The 16,685-nt window shown below is 56.4% G+C and overlaps 1 protein-coding gene and 1 long non-coding RNA gene across 3 annotated transcripts; both read right to left on the bottom strand.

The window, feature by feature from the left end:
- Positions 1-1,259: 1,259 nt before the first annotated feature.
- On the bottom strand, positions 1,260-2,555 carry LOC308638151. Its single transcript, XR_014019762.1, has 3 exons — positions 2,077-2,555; positions 1,414-1,763; positions 1,260-1,326 (listed from the first exon to the last, which is right to left on the bottom strand). It is a non-coding gene; the product is annotated as an uncharacterized lncRNA (long non-coding RNA).
- A 4,596-nt stretch (positions 2,556-7,151) lies between these two features.
- NOP53 (NOP53 ribosome biogenesis factor) lies at positions 7,152-16,234 on the bottom strand (the record flags this gene model as incomplete). Of its 2 annotated transcripts, XM_081275237.1 has the most annotated exons (13): positions 15,996-16,234; positions 15,552-15,616; positions 13,280-13,388; positions 12,615-12,814; positions 12,193-12,263; positions 10,388-10,483; positions 9,390-9,494; positions 9,135-9,317; positions 8,635-8,810; positions 8,391-8,457; positions 7,787-7,863; positions 7,636-7,692; positions 7,152-7,385 (listed from the first exon to the last, which is right to left on the bottom strand). In XM_081275237.1, the coding sequence occupies exons 1-13, from the start codon at positions 16,217-16,219 to the stop codon at positions 7,379-7,381; spliced, it is 1,437 nt and encodes a 478-aa protein (XP_081131363.1). In that variant the 5' UTR covers positions 16,220-16,234. The 2 variants fall into 2 exon arrangements, with proteins under 2 accessions (XP_081131363.1, XP_081131364.1); XM_081275238.1 differs by lacking the exon at positions 7,152-7,385 and having other exon boundaries at positions 7,632-7,692.
- Positions 16,235-16,685: the final 451 nt, after the last annotated feature.

A 16,685-nucleotide genomic window follows, 5' to 3' on the forward strand; every position in this document is an offset into this window, starting at 1 on the left:
CTCCTGGCAGCCCCTCTGCCGTTCCCTGCCACCTGGAACAGGCACCTGAGCCAGAGGTCGCCAGAAGCTCCAGTGACCTACTGCAAGGCATTGGCAGTCCCAAGGACAGACCCACTGCTTCATGACAGGCTGGCACCCAGAGCACTCTGTCCACCTAAGGCTGGGGCTGGCCTGGAATCTGGTCACTGCAGTGCCCTCCAGCCCCCCTCAAGATCTGGATCCTCCCCCTCCTCTACCTTTGGGGCTGGAAATGGGACCCAGGCCAGCGCAGCGATCCTGCTAAGTTACCCAGACCAGCCTCAAATTTGTGATCCTCCCGCCTGCATTTTTTTTTTTTTTTTTTTTTTTTTTTTGGTGCTGGGGATCAAACCCAGGGCCTTGTGCATGTGAGGCGAGCACTCCACCCACTGAGCTACAGCCCCAGCCTGCCTGCACGTTTTTTTAGCCAGAATTTTTTCTGCAGTACTGGGGGTTGAGCCCAGGATGGTTCTCCCGCTGATCTGCACTCTTAGCCCTTTTCACTTGTTTGATTTTGAGATAGGATCCTGCTAAGTTGCCCAGACCAGCCCCAAACTTGTGACTCTCCTGCCTCAGCCTTCCAGGTCACTGTCACGACAGACATGCCCACTGCATCCAGCATGGAATGTTTTGTTTTGTAAGGACCTCAGCCCATCCCCATGGCACACACCTGTAGCCCCAGATCCTTTGGACACCGAGGCAGGAGGATCACGAGTTCACAGCCAGCCTCAGCAACGGCGAGGTGCTCAGCAACTCAGTGAGCCCCTGTCTATACAAAATACAAAACAGAACTGGGGCTGGGGCTCAGTGGCCGAGTGCCCCTGAGTTCAGTCCCCAGCACCCGCTCCCAAAAAGGAGAGAACTTCCTCTAATTGGCTATTTCATTTTCTCCATATAGAAAAGGCAGGAAGGTGGTTTTTTTTTGTTTTTTGTTTTTTCCCCCAAGTGACATTGGAGCCGACCTGTACCTGTTACAGTATGTGGCCATCCCAGATTCCATTCCTCTCATCACCTTGGAAACCAGGTAAGTTGGCCCAGAGATGATGCTGGTCTTTCCTGGATGTCCCCCCCCCCAACTTCTTAACCTCTTTGATGTTAAACACTCACACAACACTTCCATGTTGTAAACATTTACATGCATTACTTCATTTAATGCTAGAAACTTAGTATCTCTCAAAGCACAGAGAAGTTGAGTGACTTACCCAAAGCCACACAGCTGTGTGGCTGAGTCCAGGATTAGATCCCGGCTGGTCACTGCCCTGTAGCACCTTTGACACACCTTCTCCATGCAAGATGCACATTTTACCCCTTTAGCAGAGGAGAATTAGACAGAGCAGACCTGAAACCAGGCCCCTGCCTCAAAAGTTAGGAGTCAAGAATAGCTTCAGATTCTACCTCGTGGTGGTGGGTGGGTAGAAGGCTTAGTCCAGGCTGACTTCCTGGAGGAGTAGGTCTAGATGTGGTCCCACTGGGACAGACAGCAGAGAGACTAGGGAAGGCAGAGGAGAGGAGGGTGGGGCATCCAGGCGAATCTTAGACAAGCCTCCGGTTGTGTCGAAACCGAGTTGTAATTGGCTTAAGCAGTGGCTTCCCATGTTTGAAAAGTCCAAGGGAGGGCTTCAGGCACAGTGGGGTCCAGAAGCTCAGGTGGTTTTGCTTGTTGAGAATCAAGTCCCACCGTCTCCTGGCTGTTTCCTCCAGGTCCCAACAGCTTCTCTAGACTCACTGGGCTGGAAGGCGGGAACCTGTGGGGAACCCCAGACCATCTTGGCTTTGGGACATGTGATACCCAGAGATTTCTTCCCTGGAGTTCACTGATGCCTGCCAGCCCCAGGGGTTCTGGGTGAGGCCTCAGTCTGGCAATGGGGGAAGGGACAGGATGGGATGCTGTTGGGGCTGAGGCCTGAAAAATGACAAGGACCTGTACACACAGATTGTCCTACCAACTTCTGGCCCCACCCCACCAGTCCCTTCCCAACTCCAGACCCCTGCCCACCCCCACTCCTCCACTCCCGGGGCTGAGTCCTGGTGGGGGCCAGAGGGGAGGGGGTTCCTTACCAGATGGAAACAGGAGCGAGGTCTCACCCCCACCAGGAACCCAGAGACCCCCTGAAGGGACCTGTTCTCTCGTGGGAACCCCAGGGCCTTCAGGTTCCTGGCGCGGGCGCCCCCTGGTGGCCACTTCCTCCAACAACTCGACCCTCTTTAACTTGGGAGACGCTGCGCTGGGTGGTCCCCACACCCGCCCTTCGGGGTGGGTCTCGCTAGCGCTAATGCTCTCGCAAGACCGCAGGTGGCGCCACCAGCCCGCTCTCAGCAGGTCACTGAGGACGTCTCCACCGTGGACCCTGGACACTTCTTAAGGATGAGCGTCCTCCTGCCCGGCGCTCCTCTCTGCGGGGACTGCCCTACCCTCTCCACAGCCTCAAAAGCCACCCAACACACAACCTGACCGTCTCCCTGCCGGTCCCCTGAGTTCATTTACATCACTGACAAGCCCAGTGGTGGCTTGGGCTTAATCTGGACAACAGGCAATACAAATTTCTCCACCCCAAACCCACGTAGTTGAGTTGTCCCCCCTCGGTTAACCTGTCGCGTGGTTTTGTTGGTGGTGGCATGTGTGCGGTTTTTGTTGGTGGGTGGTTTTTGCCGTGCAAGGGATGAGCCCAGGGCCTTGTGCATGCTAGGCAAGCTCTGCCCCCCTCTTCATCGCCAGGCTTCGGGCTCCTATTTAAAAGAAAAAAAAAAAGTTTGCTCCTCCCTGGCCTGGTGGCGCGCCTGTAATCCCGGCGAGGAGGCTGAAGCAGGAGGATCGCCAGCCTCAAAAAGGGCTGGGGTGTGGCTCAGAGGTTAGGCGCCCCTGGGTTGAGTCCCCAGTAACGTTTATTAAGAGGCAGGGGCGGAGGATGTTCATTATAGAAAAAAAAGGAAACTCTGGAAAAAATAAGGAGTAGAACCCCTGGGACACCCCGCCCACAGGACTTGGCAGGGGCTTGTTGGATGAAGGCCAGTGTGGACGGTGGAAGGCTCCGCCCACTGGTTCCCACAAAGGCTACTGCAGGGCTTCCGGCCCCGGGGCCGCTGGGCGCAGGGGCCTCCCCGAGTGGTGGCGCCTGCGCAGGCCTGGGCTCCATTTCCTTCCATTCTCCGCACCCCGCTTTGCCTTACGCCTTCCGAGTTCCTGGCGTTTCCTTACAACACTTCCCAAGGGTGAAATCAGCCTGTCAAAGGTCACAGCGTTTGCGAGGCGTCTCTGGCACAGATGGCAAGTTTCCACGACTTTGTTTTCCCTAACCGTGGTTATAATAGCCAACTCTCAGGGCTTAAGTGAGTGCGCCCAGCCCTGCCCTAAGCGCTCTCACGCACAGCCTGACTGCACCTTTGTCATAACCCAGCAAAATAGGCACTGCCATGACGTCCATGCTGCAGGTGGAGGCACAGAGAGGTTGAGTAACCTGCACATGCCTCACAGCTGGGATTCAAAGTCAGGATCCAGGTCTCAAGTGCAAAGTCCTCATATCTGATGCTGCTGTCAGGTGGGCACCATCCTAACAGCCAAGTGAGGCCCATTGCGCAGTGCGGTGTTTGATTTCTTCAGCCATTACCCTGGAGCCCTTCCAATATATATATATATATATATATATATATATATATATAAATTTTTAGTTGTAGATGAACACAATGCTTTTATTTTATTTATTTTTATGTGGTGCTGAGGACCGAACCCAGGGCCTCACACGTGCTAAGCAAGTGCTCTGCCACTGAGCCACAACCCCAGCCCCCTTCCAACATTTTAATATGACAGTCAGGCATATCCAGACTTGACAGTGCCTGAAGTTTTCCAAGACCCAAGACGGTTCTATTTAGGAGAGATAATACCATGTAGGAGATTCAAAAGGAGCAGGACCTTGGATGAGACTGTGAAGTGAGTGCCCAGAGGCCTTAGCTGCATCACACAGCCTTACAGAAGATCCCAAGATTCCCCCCCCCCCCAACGACTCCTGGGGATTTTAAGTTTTTGGTGGTCATGGGGATTATCCCCATGATGCTCTACCACTGGGCCACACCCTCTACCCATTTTATTTTTTGAGACAGTGTAAGTGGCCACAATTGGCCTTGAACGTGTGATACTTCAGACTGTGTCATAAGTAGCTGGGATTCTAGGGATGCATCCGAGGAAAATTTTTCAAATAGCAGAGTTGAGAGAATTTCCTGAGAACACCCTCCGTCCAGCAACTGGGTTCCTGATTCCCTTGTTAATACTTGCTCCCTGTCCTGTCCGCAGCTGTCCAGCCCGGCCACCCGTTCATCCACCCCATTGTCTGATGCGTGTCAAAGGAAGCTGCAGACCCAGGGGCATTACAGTCCCAAGATCATCAACAGCGCCCTGTCCTTGCAGCTCTTGGGTTGATGCAGAATCCAGATGGGTGAAGTGCACGTGCGTGCGCCTCTGCTGCGGACCTCCACGTTCCGCACGTAGGGAACACAGCAAGGCTTCCTGAGGACACTGCGTGTCCAGGCCGCAGGACTCCTCCCTGAGCGTCTGTGGCCACCCCCACCGCACCACCTCTGGCCAGAGGCTTCCTCCCCTTCCCGGAGGAGGCTCATTCCCATGTGCACTTCCAGGCGAGACGCCGCAATCCACCCCCAGCAGGGCCTGGAGTCTCTCCCTTCCGTGTGCTGCTGGGAGAGGGCTTGACCACAAGTACCCTCGGCCCCAAAGGTTTTCATTGTCACTTCCACCCATTACCCCTGCTACCTGTCCCACCCCACTCAAACAGAGAGCTGTTTTCTTATCTGTAAAACATTTTTTTATACTTTTTTAAAGGTATAGATGGACACAATATCTTTATTTATTTATTTATTTTTGTCTGGTGCTGAGGATGGAACCCGGTGCCTCACATGTGCTAGGCAAACGCTCTGCCACTGAGCCACAGCCCTGGCCTCATAGAACATTCCTCTTTATTTAAAATGGGAGAGGGGGAGGAACAGCAGAAATAGCCCCTTAAAGACACAATACTCTGTGGCATGTGGTAGAGGAAGAGGGAAGCCCTGCCTTCTTTCACCTCATCCATTTCTTTTATAAATTGCTTGTTCTTTTTTATAAATATCTTGTCCTGGAGAAACCTTCTCAAAGACCGTAATAGAACAGGGAAAGACTAACAAAAAACACTGAACACTTCTGCTTGACAAAAGACACTACATACAAAGGAGGAAAAGCAGCCTGGGTGGAATGTTTGTAATATGTATGATACTGTTCAGATCCATCACAAATAAAGAGTTACTTCAAATAAACAAACGCAAACATCCCTGGAGGAAAATGGTCAAAAGGTCTGAACCAGCACAGAGGAGGAAATACAGATGGCCAGTGATCGTGAAGAAACACTCAACTTCATTGATAACAGGCACAGCAAAGTCACACCATAGGAAAACTGCCGGGATACAGATGGGCTCTGTGCTGTTGGAGAGGAGGACTCCCGCCCAGCCTATCTGGAGAGCACTTGAGCCAAACTGAATGCCTGTGGCCAACATACAGCAGCCCAGAGGTCCACTTCCAGGTGGTCATGCTACGGCACAGAGAAAGGGCAGGACATCAAGGCTCACCCCAGCATCACAAGGAGCAGTGACAGGGCCCGGCACAGGTGAGTCATGTGCGCACCCCACAGGAGGGGATTCCAGGCAGTTGTGAGAAAGGACAAGGACGCCCTGCCATGTCCAGACACCGAGAGGCCCCCAGATGCACAGTGAGCTCAGGACACTTCCTGGAGACCGAAAGGTCACATGCAGGTGACTAAATCAAACCCCAGCGAGCAGAATCTCCAGGCAGTGCAGCAGCAGGCACTCCAAGAAGGACAGTGGCAGGCAAAGGCCAGGTGACAGCCACATTGTGACCGTGACTTAGAAACAGAGTAGTCTGTCCTGCAGAATGCAGGGTTTAAACATCTCTCACAAGAATAGGAGCGGGGGTTGCATGGTGCCACATGCCTGTGACCCAGTGACTCCAGACTCGGAGGCAGGACACTTTTGTGGTACTATTTTTAGGATTTTTCTTGGGGGGCTGCACAGGGATCGAACCCAGGGTGCCTGACCACTGAGTACGCCTTTCCTGAGCACCACGGGGTCTGGCTGGCTCTGTAGGGAGAGCAGCAGTTGCACCAGGCAGCTGGGTCACCTGGACCCGGCCACACCCGGCTGGACGTGATCACACCTGCCCTGCTGCCCGCCGCCCCTTCTCCCTCCTCCACCCCGCATGCCTTTCATCAGTGCCTCACACACAGCATGTGTCCTCCACTCTGCCTCCCTCCCCACTCCACCTCACTGACCACCCGTTTGCTTTGCCTCCACGTGAGAAGACATCTGGCCCTTGACTTGGCACTGTCCTGGCAAATGCCAGTTTCATTCTTCATGGCTGAGCAATACTGTGTACATGCACACATCCCCTTGATCCACTCATCTACCGATAGCTACCTGGATTGGCTCCATAATTTAGCTGCTGTGATGTGTCCATCTCTTCACCTATGAAATGGAAATGCTTGTAGCCCCTTAACCCGCAGCAGTGATGCTTCACTACATTAATCTACCTGCTCAAGAACAGCGCAGGGCCCAGCAGCTCAGGAGGCTGAGACAGGAGGATCGAGCGTTCAAACCAGCCTCAGCAAGAGCAAGACACTAAGCAACTAACTGAGACCATAAATACAAAAATTGGGTTGGGGATGTGGCTCAGTGGTCAAGTGCCCCTGAGTTCAATCCCTGGTACCACCTTCCCCCCAAGAGCACAGGGGCTCAGCCTCCCCCTCCCCAATAGCAGCTGAGCACCTCAGAGCACAGGCCCTAGCTCAGCACAGCAGGAGTGGCCACCCGCAGTGCCAGCCAGACCTGCAGCTTGGCCTGCCCCTTACCTCCCACCTCCAGTTTTCTCTGGTGCTGGGCTTGTGTCTGCCACCAGTCACATGTGGCTGTCTGTCTGAGGCTCCGCATCTTCTCCAATGGCTGATGGCCCGACAGAGCCTGGGTCTGCACCAGGCTTTGGTGGAAAATAACACTATGGTCCCAACCCCCTGTGCGCGGAGGGGGATGTGCAGAGATTGCAGGGAGGGGAGCTCAGTGGCGGGAAGAAAGCCATGCAGCCCTGGGGCGGTTGGAGAGGCTTTATTTTGTTCATGACTAGGGCCTGAACCTGCTTTACCACTGGGCAGCATCCCCAGCTCTTTGTTTTTTGAGACAGTCTTGCTAAGTTGCTGAGGCTGGCTTAGAACTTGAGATCCTCCTGCTCAGCCTCCTGAGCCACTGGGATCACAGACAGGTGGGCATGTGTGGCTCAGAGGTGCTTCACTGAGGAGCAGGGCGCTGGCATCAGCCGCTATGACCTGCAGACAGAGGAGAGACGCTGAGGGAAGATGGGGGGTCCATCTTTGGCGACCCACACACCCACACTCGGAGTTCAGATGCTGGGCTGATCCTTTCAGGCCTGGCCAAGGGAGTCTGGGTTTGGCAAGGGCCCTGGGACTGGCAAATGCCCCAGGAAGAAAGACCCCTTTGGGTTCAAGTAAATGAAAACTATTTCCGTCCCAGCCAGAACCCAGCCTGTCCCCTCCCCCGGGAAAGGGAGCTGCTCACTGGATCTCGCGGAACGCCCGCTTCTCCACCAGCTTCACTTTGTACTTGCGCTTGAACCTGGAGAAAGGATGGGGACGTTAGGGAAGATGAGGGACCAGCAACCTCACCACGCTTGGGGTCCCACCCCTCGCCCCAGCAGCTGAGCCCGTACTTGGCCCGCTCCCGAGGCTCGATCATGTTCCTCCTCTGGAAGCTCTTGAAGCGGTCACGCAGGATGTGGCCCTCGGGCTGCAGGAAGAGAGGGAGCCTCAGCAGGGCCAGCCAAAGGCCAGGCGCTGCACCTGGCCCCATGGTGGGTCTGGGTCAGCAGGAAGGGGCTGGAGGGGAAGCGGAAGAGGAAACACCAGTCCCAGGAAACAATGGGGCAAAGGCCGGGCCAGAGAGAAGGTGTCACTAAGGCAGCCCCAAGGCCAGGCCAGGCCTCCTAGGGCTCCTGGCTTGGGGAGGGGCCAGGCAGGTTCGGAGCAGGGGAGGGACAGGGTCTGTCTTGAGCTTCAGGAAGACCCCACAGGACTTAAGAGGGTGAGGGGATCCAACAAGAACCAGGCTGGATCAAAAGACTCTGAGGGTCACTGGCCCCAGCCCACACCTGCCCCCCTCAGAAGCTCGTGCCCTCAGCCCCCAGGCAACGGCCCAGCCGGCCCAGCCCAAGGGCAGCCAAGGTGTCGCCCATAGCCCCTGGGGGCACGGGGAGCAAGGATGGTGTCATCATTGGGCACTGGCTCCAGAGCACCACGCTGGCCGTGGGCAGGTACCTTCAGGGTCCTGAGCGAGCCGGACAGTTCATCGCTGAGCTGCACGTCAATGTCAGGAGCCTGGTACCTGGGAACGTGGGAATGTAGGACACGGAGGGGTTATACTCCAGCATGCCCAGAAACCCCAGTCCAAAGCCTCCTGGGGCAATCAGGCCTCAGGGGACACAGTGTGGAGGGATGGCAGTCTCCCAGGTGTTCCTGTGCCAAGGCGTCCCAACCTCCCAAAGCCGAGCCCGGGCCTCACTTGAGCCGCCCCAGCCTGCGGGGCTTGTCCGCCTCGGCCAGCCGCCGAATCCGCCGCTGCTCCCGTCGCCTTGCCAGCTCTGCCAGCCGCTGGGCCACCTGTGCCTTGATCCCGCGCAGCCTGAAGAGCTCCTGGTGCCTGAGCCGGGCAGCCCGCAGCGCCACCTGCTGCACCCTCTGAGGGCCGGGGGGTGGGTCAGACTCACCACATGCCCCACCAGGCCCTCCAAGCCCACGGCCCAGCCTCTCCTGTCGCCTCCATGCCCGTCAGTGTCCCTCACTAGTTGTGCTCCGGAATCACCTCCAACATCGTCTCTGGCCTTCAATCCCCGCCATGAGCCCAGGCAGGGGCTGCACGCTGCCCTGCTGCCCCTCCCCAGGGTGGTCCCAGCTGAGACAGTGGATGAGGCCCCAGACCGCAGAACCTGCAGGCCCAGGGCAGAGGAGGGGAGGCCAGGGCGGGAAAGCAGAGGAGTCCAGGAGGGCAGGGGCAGGGCTCACCAGCCGCCGCGCGGCCTTCTCCCGCCGCCGCTGCTGCTCTGTTTTCTTCTCCATGGAGGGCAGGTGGCCAGGTGCCTGCGAGGTCTCGGCGCCTCCGGCCTCCGGCTCCTCACCCGTGTCCTGCTCAGCCTCCCCGTCAGACTCCTCCAGCAGCCCCTCGCACAGCTCCCGGAAGGTGGACGCCTGGGGAGGGGGCCAGGTCAGGAGCTGCGCAGGGGGCAGGGGCAGGGTGGGGGCGGGGCGGGCTGCACTCACCTGGGTGGCCACCTGCTCTGTGGCAGGCAGGGCCAGCCTGCGCTCCAGCTTTCCAGCCTCTTTCTCACGCTGCAGCTCCACTTCATGGGCCGCCAAGAGCAGGGCCTGGAGAGAGACATGAGGACCCAGGGCTCCTGCAAGTCCTAAGCCCTGCTCCAGCCCCGCCCCATGCTCAGGCCCCTGCCACTCCCGAGGGGCTCTAACCGACCCTCCCAGCTGCCCTGTCCCTTCTGCGGCTGCTACACACTAGAATTTCACCAAAATAAAATGTCCACAATAAACAGGCTCCTAGGCCAGGAAGAGTGGGGATGCCTGAGTCTAGAGGAGGTGGGGACACGGTGGCAACAGCAAATGGGCGGTCAGCTTCTTGCAGGGGTGATGGATGCACACCCCCCCCCCCCACACACACACATGCATTTTCCCGGGGACGTCCTCTCCTCGTGGTTGGCGGAGAGGCCGCCTGACAACTGGACACCTCCCAGCACGGGTTCTGTACCTGGAGCAGTGACCCTGAGCTCTCTAGCACCCTGTCCCTGAGAGGTGCCCCTCCAGGGAGCACGAAAGGGGCTTTGTCACCTTGGCTCACGATATCTGGGCTCCAACAAATGACTGGGAGGTGAACCTGAACTCAGGCAGATCTCCCGCTGCCACGCTGCCCGTCTTTGGATCTGAGGCCTTGGCATCTACATCAAGGACTTCCCTCCTGAAAGGTGCTGGGTCCCCACCTCAGGCCTCTGCACACACTGTTCCTGCCGCCTGGAAAGCCTACTCCCCTCCTCAGCCTTCTGAGTGCAGACACCCCCCTTCCAAGCCGCCCCGGCTGCGCAAGGGCCACACTCCCAGCCCCAGCCACCCTGGTCCCTGCTGTCTAGGAACAGACCTCAGAGGGCTCTCCGTCTCATCCGAGTCCCCAGTGCCACCCAGCACAGGGCTGGCACGGCAAAGTGACCGAGTAGCAGAGCTGGACCTAGAAGGGCCGGGCTGGGGCCTGCACCCACCTGGTGGTCCTCGAAGGTCGGGTTGTAGGAGGCTCCTGCAGGTGTCACCTCCACAGCAGGTGCCGGGGAGGGTTTGATGTGGAGACGAGGTGGCCGCTGAAGGAAGTAAGGCCAAGGCAGGCTGAGGCCTGAAGGTGTCCCTCAAAACTCACACTGAAGCCTGACTGCCCACGTGACGACATGAGGTGGCGGGGCCTCCAGGAGGTGAGCGAGTCCCAGAGTGACTCCTCCTAGAGGGGCTTCGCCAGCGTCCCCCCTTCACCTTCCGCCTCCCGGGGCAAAGACCAGGCTTCAAGATTCCCCCACGAGGCAGAGACCAGCCCCCGCCAGACACCAGACCTGCTGCTGCCTCCGTCCTGGGCTCTCAGCCTCTACACTGCAAGCAATAAACCTCTATCCCTTGTTCATCACCCAGCCTCTAGGGTTCTGTCACAGCAGCACCAACGGACCAGACAGCCTGGGAGGCCTGGCGCTTGCAACCTCAGGACCCAAAGTGCTGGGCCCCAGGCCCAGGAGGGCAGGGCTGCAGCTGCCTGGCTACGCGGCCTGTGGGACCCAGCATCTCCAGTGGCAGACAGATGTCCTGGGGGCAGGACTGTCAGCTCTCCAGGTGACAGGCCACATGGTGTCGTCCCCTGGGGTGGGAGTGCTTAGTGGCATCACTACACCTCCAGCTGTGCCACAGAGGCTTGAGCGCCCCCCTCCGTTAGAGCAAGGCACAACGGAAAAATGCTTTCTAGAGTCTTGTTGCTCAGTGTGGCCAGAGAACCCCAGGGGAGCCCGGAACTCGTAGGGAATGTGAGCCACCAGGACCTGCGTTTTCACAAGGCCACATGTGATTCAAGTGCCCCCTGTACTCTCCAGGAGTGCTTGCTCCTCCTCTCCATTAGGTCTGTGTCCCAGCAAAGGTCACTGGTCACAAGAAAAGGGGTCACATGGATGCCATGCGAGTTCTCTACACCCAGCCCCTGTGAACCTGCTGCTTCTGTCCTGGAACTCTGTCCTGGTCCCCACCAGCCCACACTGGCTCAGGAACCACCGAATAACTTTGGCTCCGGGTGAATCTGGCCCCTCGCGCTCGCCCAGTGCCTGGACTGCTCTGCATCCTGTAGGAAACCCTCTGGTGGCCTCCCCAAACCCAGTCACAACAACCCCGCCACTTGGCCTGCAGCCCCCAGCTGCTCTGGCCTCCTCCAGGCTCCTGCACAGTGCCTGTCCTGCCTGTGCACCTGCTGGCCAGCACTCTCTGCCGGCGCCGCCCCCCTCTGCGTCCCTAAGCCGCTGGCACTGTTCCAGCAAGGCTTCCCGACTCCAACCCGTCCCCGGACCTCCCACCCCTCCCAGGTCTTGGTGCCATGGGCAGCCCAAGCACAGAGATACCACCCGGGAGGAGGGTGCCGCACCCTCAGCCTCTACAGGCTCCCGTGCCTGCGCTGCCGCGCCCAGCAGGAAGCGGACACCTGTCACCTGAATGAAGCTGGACCCCAAGATTTAGTTCCTGGCTCCTAATACTCAGCACCTCCTTCTCCAGTACAGACGGCCACAAAATAATAATGCCCAGTGTGCTGGCCACAGTGGCCCCATGTCACCTCTAAATTCCCCAACTTCCCCGTGAACTAAGCCCTTCTGCTGTCTGCAGGTGAGAAAGGACGCGGCACATCAGCCAGGCTGGAGCTGGGACAGCAGGCAGGAGCCTGGTCACCTGGATGGCAGGCACTGAGGCTGAGACAGAGACAGAAAGCAGAGGGCTCCTGCCACTCCCACCCCCAACCCGCCCCCACCCCCAGCCGCCTTCCCCTCCTCACCCTCACCCCCTTCTTCTTGGTCTGCTCCAGGAAGAAGGCGTCCTGGCCCTCCAGCGGCCTGTCCAGAGGGTCTGCAGAGACAGCAAGCAGCTCTGGGGCTTCTGGCATTGGGATCCGCAGGGCCTCCCTGCAACCCCTCCTCATTTCCAAACAATGGCTCTGACTCTCAGGTGAGGAAAAGAGACTCACAAACACCAAGCCAGCCCACTGGCAGACTGGGTTCAGACAATGACCCTAACCCCAGGCTGAGGCCCGAGACCCCACAACTGCAGAAAGGGGAGCGCAGGGGAGAGGGAACCACTTCAGGGTGCTCAGCTCTGCTGGGGCAGCCCTTGGACGCAGTGCTCCCATGCAGCACGCAAACCACACAACTGTCCATGTCAGTCCCAGCCCTGTTAGCAGGTGACACTGAGAACACTCACTGTCTGGGGCCCAGAGGTCATAGAAGGGCCGTTGGATGGTGTCCTCGGGCCCAGGCTTGGTCTTGGCCACAGGAGGGTTGAGAAGCCGGGCCTGGGCCCTGCGCACGTCCCGGGGCAGCTCGCCCTGCTTCGCCAGCTTCTCCCATAGCTGCTCCTTCCGCCGGAGTTTCTTGGCATTGGGGACCTGGTGAGCGAGGATGCTTCGGGGGGCAGGAAGCAGCAGAGGGCAGCAGGTTGGAGAGGCTCCTGCCACCCAGGCAGCCCCTGCCCAGCCCTCCCCAGAGGCACTGCACCTCCCGCCCTTCAGAGGCCTCTTCCCAGCCATGCTCCTTAGCTTGACCCAACAACGCAACAACCCTGCCCTGGACGTCCCCTGGCACCTCACACCTGCCAGGTTAAAACTCACCTCGGCCTCACCTGTCCCCTCTGCAGTGCTGCCTGACCCGCCCCTAGCCAAGCTCCCAGACTCCCCCCTAGCCCTGTCCCCTAGCCAGGTCCAGACTGCTCCCCACGGCATGGCCCCAGCAACCTAGCCAGCCTCCTTCTCCAGTCCCCTAAAACCCAAGTCTGACCCTAACCGACTTCCCCAACACTCCACCCCCAGGAAGTCCCTCAAAGCCAGTCTCTGGCAGAAGGATGGAACTAAGTGTTGGTAGAACACTCACTCTTTGGGGGCAGGGATCTTGGATGTGTTCTCAAGGACAAGGTCCACCCGCAGGGGTTTCTGGAGGAGCAGTGATTTCTTCTGGACCCGAGTCTTCTTCCTTTTCCGCTCTGGAGTGGAAGAAGAAGGGATGGAGGCCTCAGACTCCCCCACTGCCCAAGACCAGCCTCCCCAACCCCATTTCAGCTCCATAGGAGCCACAGGCCTGCAACCCACACTATCCCAGGGCACACCCAGAGGACCCCAGACTCCCAGGCAAGGGAAGAGCCCCCAAAGGTAGGGCCCAGAGTGGCCAAGTCCTGACCCTCACTATACCCACATCCTGGGCCAGCATAGGCAGGTTGGGGACACAGGAGGAGTCACATCCACAGCCCCACATTGAGAGGCTCCAGGTGCAGCCAGAAAAGGGCCACAGAACTAAAGAGAGCAGTCAGGTGACACTGAGGTGTAGGGAGCACCCAAAGGTGTACTCAGGACCCAGTACGGCCCTGCAGTGTCCTCTGCTGTTTCCTTCAAAGGCCAACCAGCAAAAGTAAGACTAAAGCAAAACACAGCAGGCACTGCACCTTTCACAACCCCTGAGGCTACAGAGAGGGGCTCCTACCCTGGGCTTCCTCAGTGAGGACCCCACTGTGCGCCATAGCAACGTGCTCATTACAGAAGCACAACAGGGATCCCTGCGTGCTCACAGCACTACCATCTTCTCTGTCTTTTTTGTAGTTCTGGGGATGAAGCCCAGGGCCTTACACGTGCCAGGCAAGTGCTCTGCCTGAGCTCCAGCTCCAGCCTCCGTGTGTGTCTTCTCTGCTTCCTAAAGGTTTCCTGCTCACCACAACAGGCCCTTAGGCCCCTGATGACCATCCCATCCTCTGACTGATGTCCCCACCTCTGTAAAAGTGACTCTGTAAACAACCACCTTCACCTGCTCATTCAAAGCCCCTATGCTTCAAAGCAGCTCCTTTCATTATCTTTTGCTCACTGAAAAGGGTCCTGTTTCCATTGAATAGACTCTTGACCTCTCACGAGTTCACTGGGGACATCATACTGTTGGAGTAGCTTTCTCCCTTGCTCAGGAAAACTAACTGCCCTCCTAAAGAAGACCCCTCGTTAAAGCAGGTCACATATTCTTTTATTTCCCTTTTTTAAAAAACTTATTTAGTTGTTCTAACTTTTTATACATAGCAGCAGAATGCATTTCAATTCATTGTACACACAGAGCACAATTTTTCATTTCTCCATGTACTTAGGATAGTGATGTCCATTTCATTCCACCATCTTTCCTACCAGGCCATATATAAAAGTTTGTTTTTCTACATAACTGATGTAATCCCTACTACTCATCAAAGCAATCCCTAATCCACTCTCAGTCCACTTGTTAGAGCAGGTCCCAACCACGATGCTTGCTGGCAAATTAAAGTAAGCATGTTACCTAGTGTTTAAAATACATCTTTTTGTTCTTACAAAACCTCATCTTAGAGCTGAGGATATAGCTCAGTTGGTAGAGTGCTTGCCTTGCATACACAAGGCCCTAGGTTCTAATCCTCAGAAGCACATAAATACATTATATATATATATACATATATTTCTTTTTTAAAGTTAAACCATAAAAGTGCAAAGCAAAAAAAAAAAAAAAAAAAAAAAAAAACCTCATCTTACTAACTAAAACAGATCTCTTTTTCTTTTTTTGATACTGGGGAACTGAACCCAGGGGTGCTTAACCACTGAGTCACACCTAGCCACCCCCCCTTTTTAATTTAAAAAAAAAATTCAAGACAGTGTTTCAAGTTGCTTAAGGCTTCGTTAAATTGCTGAGTTTGGCTGTGAATTTGTGATTCTCCTGCCTCAGCCTCCCAAGCTGCTGGGATTACAGGCATCTGTCACTGGCTCCGGCTCAGATCTGATTTAAAGTAGGCAGCATGACTGACTTTTCTGCAGCTAACAGAAGACAACTTATCAAAGCAAACTCTACATGGCTTACCTGTGCATTGAGGACAGAGGAGAGGGGAGGGTGTGCATTGAGGACAGAGGAGAGGGGAGGGGAGGGGAGGGGAGAAGAAAAAGCTTTTTACAACGCTGGGATGGAACCATCAGGATAGAGCTGAAACACTGGGTTACATCCTCAGCCTCCCCCACATTGTCTTCTTTTCACCCATCCAAAATGCTCTGGTTAAAGTTGAAATCTGAGCAGGTGTTTGCCTTCACACAGATCTTCTCAGAAGCTCGAGGCCACATAACAGTCAACGGTAGTCCTGCTGCACAAATGCCCACCTCACCTTTCTCCTTGGAGCCAGTGTCCACGAAGAACAGTTTTTCATCAGGGGCCTCTGACACTAAGCCACTGGGGGACAGAAATGCAGACCATCAGTCAAGGTTGTGAGGAAGAGAACAGCTTTAAAATCTCGGGGTTCAGCATCCTCATTCAAGCCTCCTCTTCCCGCCGTGGGGCGCTTTGGGCCTCGCCCCTCCGTTTCCAGAGCCTGATATTTAAAATGCACCAAGCTAGGGTGGGTACATGGGACCTACTTCTACTAAAAAGTTAATTACTGCTCACTAAATTCGAATTTAATTGGGGGTCCTGTATTCTTACTTAGGAAATTTGGTAACTCGCGCGCTACCTGGGGCAGGTTCCCCATCCCCTCCCCCCCCCCCCCCCGAAACCGCCCAAGCACACTCGGCCTCGCACTGGGCCCAGCTCCCGGAAGTTCCGCCCCACGTACCCGGTCGTGCGCTCCTGTAGCCGCACGTCCTCCAGGAACTGATCAACTTCCAGCCCCAGCGGCTCCTGAGCGAGTCGCCGCCAGCCCCGCTTCTTATTTCTTGGGCCCCGCCGTCGCCGCCTCAGCGCCGGGTCCACCGACGTGGGTCGCAGGCCCAGGAAGCCAGAATCAGCATTGCTTTTCGAGCAGTGTCTGGCACCATCGCCATTGCTTCCTGCCGCCATCTTGTTAAAGGAAGTACTCAGTCGTGGATGCCCAGAAATCCGGTTCGGATCTTGCGCGCGCAGCTCTCCCGCCCTCTCCTATTACGCACTTCCTGTGTCAGCCATCTTGGTAAAGCGGTAGGGGAGAGAAAGGGGTGTGGAGCCTGCCATCTTGGTACAGGATAAATGGCTCTTTTCTCCTCCAGTGTTTGCAACGAAATCTGCCGATTCCTAGTTGCAGGAAGGGGGTTATAGGTTCTTGGCTCTTGTCCTAAGCAAAACATCTTTCCCTACCGCCCAGGGTCTGATGATGATTGTTATTTTTTTGGTAATAGAGATGGAACCCGGGAAACTTAACAACTGAGCTACATCACCAGCTCTTTTTATTTTTTTAAATTTTGAGACAGCGTCTCACTGAGTTTCTAAGGCTGGTTTTGAACTTGTGCCATCTTCCTGCCTCAGCCTCCAGAGCTGCTGGGAAGTGAGG

The sequence above is a fragment of the Spermophilus citellus genome, assembly GCF_964194105.1.
Source record: "Spermophilus citellus genome assembly, chromosome: 18".
Lineage (NCBI taxonomy): Eukaryota > Metazoa > Chordata > Mammalia > Rodentia > Sciuridae > Spermophilus > Spermophilus citellus.